The 13899-nt window shown below is 37.8% G+C and overlaps 1 protein-coding gene across 1 annotated transcript in view; it reads right to left on the reverse strand.

Moving 5' to 3' along the window:
* NCAM2 (neural cell adhesion molecule 2) overlaps positions 1 to 13899 on the reverse strand; it is a 536258-nt gene that overhangs the window by 149727 nt on the left and 372632 nt on the right. Inside the window, exon 9 of the mRNA XM_039520366.1 lies at positions 12266 to 12416. Within this exon, the coding sequence (XP_039376300.1) occupies positions 12266 to 12416 (151 nt within the window). The remainder of the gene's footprint in view (positions 1 to 12265; positions 12417 to 13899) is intronic.

A 13899-nucleotide genomic window follows, 5' to 3' on the forward strand; every position in this document is an offset into this window, starting at 1 on the left:
ACTGGGTTTAAAAAAGAATTAGGTAAGTTAATGGAGGACAGGACCATCAATGGGTATTAATCAAGATGGTCAGGGATGTGACCCCATTCTCTGGGCATCCCTAGTCTCTAACTATCAGAAGGTGGGAGTGAACAACACGGGATGTTTCACTCAATAATTGCCCTGTTCTGTTCATTTCCTTTGAAGAACCTGGCATTGGCCACTGTTGGAAGACAGAATAGTGGGCTAGAAGGACCATTGGTCTGACCCAGTAAGGCCACTTGTATGGTTATAGAGCTCCTGGTCTTCCATAGTTACCAGAGAGGACTAGGATGTGTTGCACTGGGGATCACTAGAACTCGGAGGGGTTGGGGGAGTTCACATACTTTTTCCTACAGACCTTTCCTACCTACCCTGCAGTACTTCTAAACAGCTTCCTCCTATAACAACTCCTCTGTCCTTTCCTGAAAAATGAGAACTGTATAGTACGGGAAGGCTTCATACCACCTGAAATAACAGCCTCTATCTTCTCTACTTTGTTCCCCTTAATACCTATTTTGTAAGATGGAATATTTTGGGATCAACTACTTTTTCTATAAATTTAAGCGGAAAAGCCACTAGTTGACAAACTGACCCTACGACCACCATTTTCCCTTCATCATGAAATAGCATCAGAGATATCTGGATGACAGAGGTAATACCATGTAGTCTGAAACAGTCCTTTAATGCAACCAGAGCCCTCACACAGAAGCAGTGTTGTCAACTCTTGTGTATTTTATCTCCAGTCTAGTGATATTGGTGTGGTTTGGGTTTTGTTTTTTCCTGAAAGCTCCAGCACCAGGAATCAAAGTGAAATAAACCTGGAAATAAATATAAAACAGAACAAAACAAGAACTAATTTGGCTTGCAACTGTACATTGTGAATAATTTAGTTTGTTTTTTCTTTCAGATCATAGAATAATGTAGATGTTCAGTCATTCCAAGGTGGGTCTTTTGAAAAATGAAGGAGGGGCTGGAGAGGAGAAAGAAATGACAAAGAACTTGAGCATATTCAAAAGTTAAAACTCTGAAGGTTATGTGATGAATGTTCCACTTAAACATACTGCTATTGCTCATTAGTTCATTGTCTAGGTCATAAAGTCCTCACAAGCCCTCACCCGGTGAGATGCCAAAGCTGGAATCCTGATGGTGATGTCACACATACTATTGAACCCTACTGGATTTTCAAGCCTGCCTATAATATTAAGGTACAGAAAGTTCTACTTTTTCTGAATATAATTCTGTAATTTTTTCTTTGTTTTATTTCCAACAATAATGGGGAGTTGTGTCCCAATCAGTGGGCCATGTGTCAGATATAGATTCTTTGGATGACCACAATATATAATCACAATTCAGTTGTTATGCTGGGCACAAATATAGTATGCAGAGAATGTAGCTATCATTGAGAAACGGCACATCCTCCAGCCTTCTTTGGCAGGGTGCCTCAGACAGATGATGAAGCATCAGGAGCTGAAGACCCAGAAAAGTATTGGTGAGGTACTAAACTAAGACTCTTTTAGTTTGTTTTAGGATGGTTGATGAAGCCTTTAAAGAGTACAGGGAGGAGTCAGACAGAACTGAATGAAGATGAATGATTTCTCTCTTTACATGTTTAGAGACATGTGAGAGGAACTAGTGTCAGAGGCATGTGAGAGGAACTAGTGTCAAATATCACAATTTTGCCCTCACTTACAAGGAGTCTCACTCCTAGTAATCCAGGGCTTTCTCATGGTTCTCCAGCACAGCATGGCCATGCTGAGTGAGAGCAGTCCCACAGCAACAGATGACATCTCTTATTTGGACCACCATGTGCTTCCATTCAGTGGAATGACCTGATAGTAACTAAGGCCTGGTCTATGGGGGGTAGGGGGGTGAGCTAAGTCGGTCTAAGTTAAGCAACTTCAGCTACGAAAATGGCATAGCTGAAGTCGATGTACTTAGAGCTACTTACCGTGGTGTCTTAACTGCGGTAGGTCGACTGCTGCCACACCCCCATTGATTCCGCCTATGCTTCTCACTCCGGTAGACTACTGGAGTCGACAGGAGAGCACTCACTGGTCGATCTATCGCGTCTTCACTAGACACGATAAATCAACCCCCGCTGGATCGATCGCTCCCGAGGTAAGTGTAGACATGCCTTTTAACTCTCTTGCAGTTGAGTCAGTGCTCCTGGTGATCTGTCTTGATCAGACAATGAGGTAGGGAATCTGACAAAGAAGATCTGATGCAGATACTTGTGCTGCTTGTGGTAGTAAAATCAGAGAGCAATATGTCCCAGGCTTCTTTTATCATGTATGATTGTGTATATAACACTATTCATTCATGTGTGTCTCCGGTTTGTTTTTTGTTTTCTTATTTGTTTTCTCTCCATGAATCAAATTGCCCAAGATAGCTGTCTTGGTATTTTTGTGAAAAAAATTGAAATGTGTAAAATTGTGAAATTATAAACTTCAAGGTAGGAGTAGATTTCTCTATATGATGTGAAATAGCTACCACCACATGAAGTAGCTAAGTACCATGTTCTGGCAATCCATAATATCATGTTAGAAAAAAAATCTAAGAATTACGCATAAAAGAGTAAGATACCATGGTGAAAAATGTGGTCTTAAAATTTGAACAGAACAGAACAAAGTATTTTAAATTGATATTTGTAACCCTGGTATTTTCTGAAATGCAAAGGAAGACATACGTGATGGAAAAATAGCTTTTCCTTTTTTCAAAGATTGTTTTACTGGATATTTTTATTACTTTATTAGCTGCTCTTTTACTGCAGAAAATTTAATATTTCCTAGAAGATTATACTTTAAAGTAGGTTAAATTCTACCTTCAGTTACACCGAGGCAAGCTCAATAAAGTAATTGAGTTTGCACATATATAATAGAAAATAGAATTTGCTTCAATATTATTTAGCATTAGTTTGTCATAGTGAGCATATTTGGGGCTGTGAGGGGAAACCTATCTGAATTAATGTTTTAGTTTTGGATTTCTAGCTAGTTTAAGCTTAAATGTATACCTAAACTTAAGCCTTAAACTTAAACCTGACACTTTTGAGTATATCCAAAATGCCGATTCATTTCTGAAAGTGTCAATCTTAAATTTAAACTAGCTAGTAATATTATATATGTGTGCAGTTCCATTTAATCCTGAAATCCGCAAACATCTATTAATTGTACAAGATATTTTGGTTATTACTTATAATGACTTTTAGTGTGTATGTTAATTTGATATTGACTTTGGGTAATAAGTATAATTTAATAGGACATACTTTCAAATGGCTCAATGTTTATTCTGGAACATTTTAAAATCTGAATGGCATCTAAAAGCCTTCTAGAATACAAAACTCCAGCTATTTAGTAGAATATAAATCCAAATGAGTTGATCTAAGATTTATTCTTCATAAATTCAAAGAGAACTCAGTCACATGTATTAGTTTCTGACTCTTATGAAAAAGATTATATTGTAATATTTTAAAGTATCACTCAGGTCAGCTGCATTAATTTTAATATCGTGAAATGTAAGCACCACACACGCAGTTACAGTGACAAAGGAAATGACCTGCAACATTATTACATCTTTCAAAAAAAAGTATTAGATTATAATGATACCTTTGCACTTCAAATTTAAATTTTGCTATTTAAAGACCACATGAGTTGGTTTTAACCCATTAGATGTAACATGAATCCATAGAACAACTTGCAAACTACTGTAAGGAAATAGGGTTTTTTGCTTAGAGAATACTGAATTTAAAACTAGCCTACTACCAGGCAGCATTGTGGAGGCAAACACACAAACAAGTACATTTCATCTGGAGCGAAACAGAATAGCAACTTAAACAAGCATAGCTACAATTAATGCTTTTTTTTTGTTTTGTTTTTTTAATCCTGCAAAACTACATTTTTCTTGTAAAAAGAAAGTCACCCTGTTATTAAAACTACACTTTAAAAATTACATTATGCTTGCGAGAAAAAGCCATCAAAATCAATAACTAAAGTTCACATTTTAAAGGATTGTCTTAGAATACCCACATGAGCTAGGATAGTGGTTACTGAACTATGGGCTGTGGCCAGTGGACCGCGACTCAGTCCCAGATGATCTGCTGGCGCAACTGCATTCTTCAGTCAAGTTCTTGGTACATCTTTAACTCCATGTGATTCTTGTAATCTTGTTCAGTTTTATACAAAACTGTGTTGTCTGTGTTTGAACGCCACATTTTGCTCAAAGTGTAGTTTTTCTAAAACTGTTTGGTTTCAAAGATCTTGAAGCATTTCTTTGAGTGCATATTGCTAGGGATTTCTGACATTAGAATTGTTCACATTACAATGAAAAGGAAACACATATATTGTTAATTTGCAGTTTATATACAGTTTATTTGTATGTAAAAATTAAAACTAGTGTTAATAGTGGGCCACAGTGCCTGATGAGGCTGCACAGGTGGGCCTCAAGGAAAGTTGGTAAGCCCTGAACTAGGGAAGAGAGAGCCCCATTTTACAGATGGGGAAACAGAAGAATGGAAAGGTTGAGCCACTTACTTCCCCAGGATAACACAAGGAGTCTGTGGCAGAATCAAGAACACATCTCTTGACACTCAGACCCATGCCTTAACCACAAGACCATCCTTCCTCTCTGCTTAGGTACTAAAGGAGTCTTGGAGTAGTGTTTTTATAGATTCTATGTAATGTGCCTGATCCTTTCCTCATACACCTAAAACTTTTAATTCTCTTTAGGTCTCTTTTGCTCCGCGAGCTGTGCATAATGGTCAAGGTTAAAGTAAAAGTTGCAAGTCTTAATCAATTTCCTGGGCTTTGTTGTCATGTTAAAACCTCAACATTTCTTTAATGTAAAAGTTGAAAATATTATACATTAAACAATTATAAACATAATTTGATAAGGATCTGTATAACCAAAGTTGATTTTATTTCAACAGTACAGTAACTCCTCACTTAAAGTTGTCACGGTTAACGTTGTTTTGTTGTTATGTTGCTGATCAATTGCACAATGCTCCCGTTGTTTGGCAGCTGCCTGCTTTGTTCACTGCTTGCAGGAAGAGAAGCCCATTGGAGCTAGCTGGTGGGGGCTTGGAACCAGGGTGGGCTGGCAGCCCCCCTAAGTTCCCTTGCAGCAGCCGCCCAGCGGGCTAGCAATTGACAGGCAGTTCAGCTGTTCCTCTCCCCACTGCCATGTGCTGCTCCTGCCCCCTGCCTTGGAGCTGCTCCTGGGAGCCTCCTTCTTGGTGTGCGGAGGAAAAGGGGAGACTAATATCAGGGTGTCCCCCTCCCCCCTGCTCCTGCCCCCCACTTATCTCATCTCCACAGAGCATGGTGGGGCACGACAGGACTCAGGAAGGAGGAAGCTTGCTAGCAGCAGCTGCTGTCTCAACTTGCTGATTTACTTAAAAAGGCAATGTACTTAGAGTGGGGTCAGTGTACTTAAAGGGGAAATGCACATCTCTCTCTCATACACAGGGTGTGTGTGTCTGTCTCTGTCTGCCATGCTGTCTCCCCTCCCTCCTTTGTGCTGCCTTGTAGAGTGTGAGTCTACAGTAACAACATGTTAACCCTTCAGGGCACAGTCAAGTGCTTGTTCATCATTTAGCAGTAAGGCATTCCCTGGGAAATATCCCACCCTCTTCCAATCTCTGACTTAACCATCTCAACCTAGCTTCACAATCATCATTGCTGTGTATGGTGAAAAAAAATTCCCTGGAACCTAAGCCCCCCATTTACATGGGGAAATTGGATTCGCTTAACATCGTTTTGCTTAAAGTCACATTTTTCAGGAACATTACAATGTTAAGCGAGGAGTTACTGTACCTGGTTTGATAGGATGCTGTGAAAATATTTTAAAATGTTTTGATACTTGTGTCCTCTTGGGTGCAGCTGATATCATTTAAATGTCTCCTATGCCATATCACTGGGTTTAACATCCTGTTCTCTAGTCCTGCATGGTTTACACCATTAAGACTAAACTGTGATTAATCCTGACCTTTTCCTTTCTTTTTAATTAAGTAGTTTATTTTATCAACCTCGCCCTAACTTCTAACCTAATCAATGTAATCTCTCATCATAGGATACTTATGTACTCTTCCTCCTCCTCCCCCCAGCTCATCCTAGGCATCTTAAATCCCTTGTTCACAAGTGGCTTAGGCTCATAGGGAGAAATCTTTAAAGGCATTTAGATGCCTAAAGATACAGATAGGAGCCACATGGGATTTAAAAAACTGCTTAGGTGTTTTTCTCCTTAATTTCAATCCCACTTGACTCCTATGCCTGAATACCTTTAAAGATCTATCCCAATAGGCTTTTTTCACTGGAAGTTAGGCTCCTAAGTTCCTAAGGCACTTTTGAAAATGGACTGAGACTCCTCCGTCACTTAGGTTCTTTTAAAAATGTTATGCCTTGTCAGAATGAGCATGTTGGCTATTTTGTCTTCATTCAGGTTATTAACAATCTTCATTGCCATGTCAGTGAAGTGACCCAGTTGTATTAAGACTTTGCAAGATTATCATATGATGTATAAGATTAGAATTATTCATGATTGAAAAGAAAGAGGAACACAAGTGAGCCTAGAACATAGTAAATCCTATAATTCAAGGTAATAGTATGTCAATATATAGAAGTTTGTGAGGAAGCTGGTATATGATTGATGTGATGCGTAACCATCATTAACATATAAGGAGATAGAGCCAGCCTACCATAACTTTGACTTGGAGACTAATTACTAACAAGAAATTCTTGTGCCAGCGTCTATGAAAAGAAGGTGAATTTGAACAATACATTTCTACTCTCATTAGTAATATATAACAGTACAAACATAACTTAAATGGAATATCAGTTGGAATCAAACATGGTAGGTCATTTGTTCTTATTACATTAAACCCAGAATGTCTCAGTTTATCTGCACTGCTTTTCAATCAGATCTCTAGGTTGGACCTCATTTGTAGTTCTACTTGCCTTTAAGTAATGCAATGCCTTTGAAAAGCTTTAAAGTGAAATGGCATTGAGCCAGTGAATTTGCATAAACTGCTACAAAATACAGTTCACTAACATAAAAGAAAGTGAAAAGGTCCAAGAGGATAATCTGCTCAGCATCTTAAATTCAGTGCTCTTACATTAATGAAGTTGACTTCAGCTTGCAAACAAAAACAATTATTCTATTGCCAATAAGAAATAAAGAATGTGTTAATGACAAAATCATCATATGCACTGTATACGATTCTTTACAGATACATTTTGTAGTATGTTGTAATACCATTTCTTTGTTTATTCTGTAGCACTGAACACAATGTCAGCAAGACGAGAGACAAACTATGCAATGATGATGTTTAATGTAATTTGGAAGAAAAGCAGCAGTGCATAATGAAGAAGGTTCTCTTTGTTGAAAAGTAGCATAATGCTTTAATGATGATTTCTTTTTTTCTCTCCACAAAGTAATATTTTGCTATGAAAGCACATATGTCTGGAAATCACTTGTTCAGATCTCATTACTGCATGAAAAATATAGCACATTGCATTCAGCACCTTGGTATTAAAGTTTATGGTGCTAGTAAAACAAACCAAAACAAAAAAACAAAAACCTCAGTTGTGCACAGAGAGTCCTGGTTGTTTGGAGATGCCAGCACATCATACATCTGTAATCTCCCTTATCTATGTTATCAGTGCATCATTTTGACTACAATGAGTACAGCAGAAGCTTCAGAGGCATGAATAGACTCTTAAAAGGGTCATTTGTGGTTGACCAAATTCTGTGCTGGCTTGGCTTCATTGCTTTCCAAACCACCCCACTGATGAAAACCCAGTACAAAAATGTTACTAATTCTGCTGAACAGTTTGTGACAATCATTTCAAGAAATCAGTGTATGCCATTACTAGAGCGGGGAAGATTTCCATCTTTTGGTCAGGATTCTGTTTTTTTTTTTAGGGTTTCTTTATGTTTCCAGACATGGGTGGCAGGTGAACACCCACCATTGGGCAGGCTAGCCTGCCCCTCGCCTCTTCTGCCTGAGGCCCTGCCCCCCCTGGCTGGAGGAGCCCCAGCCCCCCCGAGTGCCAGAACAAGCCACTGGCTCCACCAACAGCTGCCCGCTGGCCCCAGAACCACCCTGGGCCACATCTGGCAGCTGGCGGGCCAGAGCTCAGGGCTGCTGTCTGGAGCTGAGTCCCTGCTGGCTTCAGGTAGATGGAGGGAGGGAGCAGGGACTCAGGATGCAACATGGGCAGGGCCATGGTCTGGTCAGGGGAGGCTTAACCTGCCCTGGCCTATGATACCCACCACCCATGAGAACAAACAGCTCTTAAATAAAGAGATTAAAAATATTAATTAGAAACACGAAAGTGTTAGTTGTGCAGTAATCTTGGAATTTCAAAAGGAGCCTAATGGTGTTAGATGCCCAAATCCCATGGAAATTCAATGGGATTTGCATGCCTAACTCCCTTACTACTCTTTTGAAACAAGAATCTCTTTCTTATGCTTTTTATATATTTGTCAAGTTTTCCATGGAATATTTTATTTTATTGGAAACATATTAGTAACCACAAGGGAGACTCTCTTGATGCTTAGTAAGTATTAGACATTGTACAAAGAATAAAATGTTACAGCCAATGAAGTCAATAAATCTTTCTTTTGAATTTTTTTCTTCTATAATCAGTTTATTTTACCTTACTAAATTTACCTCAGCCTAAAGTTCCTTGAGGTGCTCTGTTATGAAGGTGACACTTGCAGGAAAGCCTGGGTTTGGAATGGCTTTAGGCTCCACTATGATTTCTGTCTATGCAGTGAGCACTTCAGATAAATGGTAGGAGCAGGATTAATCATGCCAGGATCGTATTAGACCTAGTCATCTTTTCTGCTCCTCAAGAGCAATTGCTCTTATCATCAAAAGCAACTCCAACAGAAAGCATGGATAAAATGTAGAATCTCCCACCAATCATGCTAACAGTTAAGTCTCAGATGATGGTCACTGAGAATAAAGTGATGAGATAGAGACACTATGAAATGATGTATTTCCATTACGTCTGAATGTAATATACTGGAAAGATGTGACATGAACATGTTCTTTGTGACTGTACAAAGTACTCAAATCAATGAAAAAGAACATGAGGAAACACTGTTAAGAACATTAATTTATGGAATGGCATTAGGCATGGTTATGAATTAGTATTAGGAACAATACTAGTATTAGTCATGAATTACAGTGTAGTATACATTTATGTCTCTGGCTTTAATGAAAAAAATTGAATGGCATATGCTATTCTAGTATATAAACCAAGGGATTCAAAACTCTGGGATAATCCCAGTGTGTCACTGGTAGATTAGTACATTGACTCGGGGATTCCTGAGAATCCCTCTTTAGCCTTCAGCAAGTCACTTAACTTCTCTGCATCTGACATTCTTCATATGTAAAATGGGGAATACTATGTTTTCAGTAAAGTGTGCAATACAATAACTATAGTACCTATTTCCAAGAATTGCATGGGGATTAGTAAATTTGTTTTTAAAAATACTTAGAAGGTGTAAAGGACATTGTTGTTATTACTACTGAACTGCCGAAAAAGGCAATCAATTTAAGTAATCTGGAAAATCAAAGATTCTACAAACAATCGGTTCTATACAGACTTCACAGAATCTCATAAAGAATCACTCCTTTTCACCATTTTGCTGTAGGAGTACAGCATAATTTACTGGTGGAACAGTAGGGTTGTTAGAAGAGATCTCCAGCCCAAATATCATCAAGAAAGTGACTGGAAACAAAAGGCAGCTACTGGATACGTTACATCAGCTACAGAGAAGGAATTTATTTGTGGATGAGAGAACTACATTTCGTTCCTAATGATTTTGACAAGATTGTTGTATGTAAAAAATAGCAAGAGTGTCCTGTGAAGAGATCATTTTGTTAAAAAAAAGTTTTATTATGGGAACTGGATGTCTTGGGAAATTGATGTTATTGCTATAAAGAAGCTTTCATCCCTAGGACACTAATTTAAATATGGGTAAGGTCAGTAGAAGTCATCATCATTTGACAAGTTCTCTGTGGTTTGGGCAAATTAAGTTGTGGTCTGAGTTCATTTGCTCATGGACAAGTGTTCCCATGATACAAATCTTCACTACAAATGGCAGTCTAATCAGAATGGGCATGAAGACAGAACTATTCTCTCATCACTAGAGGTGTTCCTGTCATGTCATGAATAAGTTTCACTGTTCAGGCAATGTGGAGAAACTTGCACTCCTGCTAGCAGAGAGCACTTGCTTTGGAAATAAATATTGTACTTCAGATATCCATTTCTTAAGTATTAGAGTCCCTTACAAAGATTCAAAAAGTAATATAAAAAGTGTAAAGAGTCAATAAAACAGTCAATGTGATAGCATTTTCATCGTCTAATCATATAATGCTATGTGAGGTCAAAACAACAAGTCATGCATTATACGTTTGAAATGTTGTCATCTTAAATGGTTCTAACATATTAAGTGTCCAATCCCCCCTCCCAGCAAACAAACCAACCAACCCACCAACTACCTGCAGTTGGGTTCAAAGATTTTTCAGTTTGAACTGTAGAAAGTTTTCTGGCATTTCAAATTAGTTTGAGCAGTTAACCACATCCAGATTTAACAGTAAATGCCAATACATTTTTTATTTTAATACCGTCTGATTAGTTCTATTTAAGTGTTAAAAGTAAATCTACCATACAACTGCCTCGCATTGAGAAGGAAGACGGTACTACAATTCAATTTAGGACATCTGCTATCATACTAAAACTCTTACTTTGACAGAAACCTTTGACTACCTTCCATTGTATTCATCTAGAAATAATGTTATTGTGCCTTTCAGTATTAATTTTGTGCTTCTAATGTGCTCTTAAGTTTCTGTAGCTCATATGCTTCACATAATGTGGCCCATGAACCACTTCTATATTTGGATAACCCTACACTGGACACAGAATATAAAAGCAGAAGTTGATTTTTTTAAAAAGAGTAGCCACTTTAAAATCTCAATTGAACAATATATTTCATCTCACCTTAGATCTCTATTACAGGAAAACAGACCTTAACTACAGGATTTTAAAGGAACACATCAGAGTATTCATTTTTTGTTTCTTACACCAGCGACACAGCAAAAGCATTTTAAATTAAAATGTACACAGAGGAATATATTTTCTGCGCACTGAGGGGTAACACTGAGATGTTCAAGGAATGCATCTTTTAAGAGAGTACACTCAAAAACATAAGACTATTTCACAAACCTCAGAAGTCTCCAAATGAATATTGTTCATGAACAACTGCATTAAAGCTATTTTTCATAATTCAGTTTAAAAGCGTACACACTATTTGTTTAGTTCTATTTGTGTTGGCAAATCTCTCCATCTCCTTCATCCAGCATAAATTACTGCTCCAATTCTTCAGTCTGAATATTTTTCATTTGTCTTTTTAGACTCACTTCCTATCAAAAAGGTGGCACGTGCACCTACTGTGAGATCTCTGTCAATGCTACTTTAGGAGTCACCCAACTGGGATTCAGCAAAAGCAAAACAATCATTACTCGTCTTCCCTTCCTCCCCACTATAGACCCAATCCAATTGCTACTGAAGTCAGTGGAAAGATTCCTATCAAGATCAGTGGATTTCGGATGAGGCCCAATACACCAATCAGTCTCAGATACTGATGAACAAATATCACTACTGTTGCTTGTGAAGTTTCCACCAAACAAAATTTTGATTGGAAGTGGCAGGATCAGTGGGGGCAGGGGGATTTGTCACATATTTGAACTCCAAGAATGGTTATAACAAAAGTAGAATAGATGGGAGGTGGGGGGGAAGTAATGGAAAGAGAGGGAGAGAATATTCCAGACATTTTTAGCTTTAGAAACTTCAATTCAAGACTGAGATGCAGCTCAGATGAGTTATTACTTTATTCCCCAAAACATTTGCACCCACAGCTAATCTCCACCAGTCTGAAAGTCTTGAAAAAGTTACCAAGTTCAGTCATAAGATGTGGCTGGCAGTGAGGGAAGCCACCCATATATCATTATGGGTGAAACTCTGACCCTCATGAAGTTATTGGCAAAAATCTCATTGGCTTCACTGGGGCCAGGATTTCATCCTGTGTGTTCAGAATTGCTAACTTTGGAAAGACACTATTTTTTTTTAAATTATTCGAGTTTAAGCATGAATTACAAGTAAAACCTGATCTTCCATTAAGATTCTATTTTTTTTCTTTTAAAACAAATTTAAAGAGAAAACAAAATGTTAGAACTTACATTCAATATCAAGGTACATGCTCTTTTGATGCCCACCAATTCTACTTGCAGCTTCACAGTCATATCTCCCTGAATCTGACAACTTCACATCTTTAATATGCAGTGACGATTTTCCATGCTGCCCTTTGACTTCTATACGGCCATCTGGGCTCTGTTTACATTGATTCAAGAAAGAGAAAGGGTTTTATATATAGATATATATACGTATATGTGTATTTGTTTTATATATAAAACACCATTAATAATTATGACTGAATGTACAGTATTTGTTGTGAAAACATCTCATCATGTATGGTGAAATAAATATTAATGACTAAGCAATTTCAAAATCTGTCAAATATACAGTTGAAAAAAAACTAGAGAAAAGAGACGTTCTGATTCTAGACTCCATGGTCAAGGGAATAAGTACATGCTTAAAGGAACACTGTCAAGTAGTTAATTATAATTTTAAGATTGATAAAATCTGTCTGTTCAATTCTAAAGGGCCTAATTCCGATCTCACACTGTTGTAAATCAGGAGTAACTCCGATCAAGTCAATGGAATTATACTGGTTTAAAATCATTGTAAATAAGATTAGTGTCTCTCTCTGTTCGCTTTCATATCAGTGAAAAATTGAAAAATCCAAAAATGAAAAAGCAGCTATTGATAACTTTATTCTTTTTCTTTTTCTGCTAGAAGCACAAATTAACTGAGAAACCACAGTCTGGAAACACTCCTGGAACCACTGGATTTCACTGGTGATACTTATGATAACATAGAAGTATAACATAGAAGAAAACTGTGATAAACACACACACACACACACACACACACACACACACACACACACACACACACACACACACACACACACACACACACACACACACACACACTGGCTTGTGCTTTACCAGGAAAAAAAGTTCAATTTTGCCAGCTTGAGGATGGGGGAGGATATATTGATGGTGGGCATAACAGGTAGGAAGAAAAATATAATTTACAAGCCTATAAGAGTATGAAAAATAAAATAGACATTGAAAAAAGTATTTAAGTACTTGAGAGTGTCACTTTAACATGGTCCAGAGGAATGTGCAAAAGGTTAGGAGTTTGGAACTTCTCAATTCTAATCCTCGCTCTGCAGTTTATTTGCTCTACAACCTTCATCAACTCACTTCATCTCTTTGCCTCAGTTCTTTCATCTGTAAGATGGGGACATGATACCTACCTCTCAGGAATGTTGTCAGGAGTAATTAGTTAATGCTTGTACAATACTTTAAACATCTAAAGCACTCTGAGGTCCTATCCTGTAAAACCTTGTTGTCTGGCTCTACTGCTTGTTACCATGAAGGTTCCTACTGTGGCTGCTAGTGTTTGAAGGATTTTACCTCATATCTATGTGATTATTTTCTGAATTAATGAAGGAAAATGACATGAAAATCAGTTCACAGAATTGTTCACATTAACACAATATCAGCAATGTATATGCCGGAATCATTATATAAAGAAACCTGTGGTCCTGATCCCACCTCAGAATCCAATAGCACAGACCTCATTTCCCATGCACAGTCCCATCAAACTCAAGAGGATTCTGCATGAGTGCAGGGGTTTGCAATAGTAGATGTCAGCACAAGAATATGCCCTAAAATCCCTCAAA

The sequence above is a fragment of the Mauremys reevesii genome, linkage group 1 (assembly GCF_016161935.1).
Source record: "Mauremys reevesii isolate NIE-2019 linkage group 1, ASM1616193v1, whole genome shotgun sequence".
In the NCBI taxonomy this organism is placed as follows: domain Eukaryota; kingdom Metazoa; phylum Chordata; order Testudines; family Geoemydidae; genus Mauremys; species Mauremys reevesii.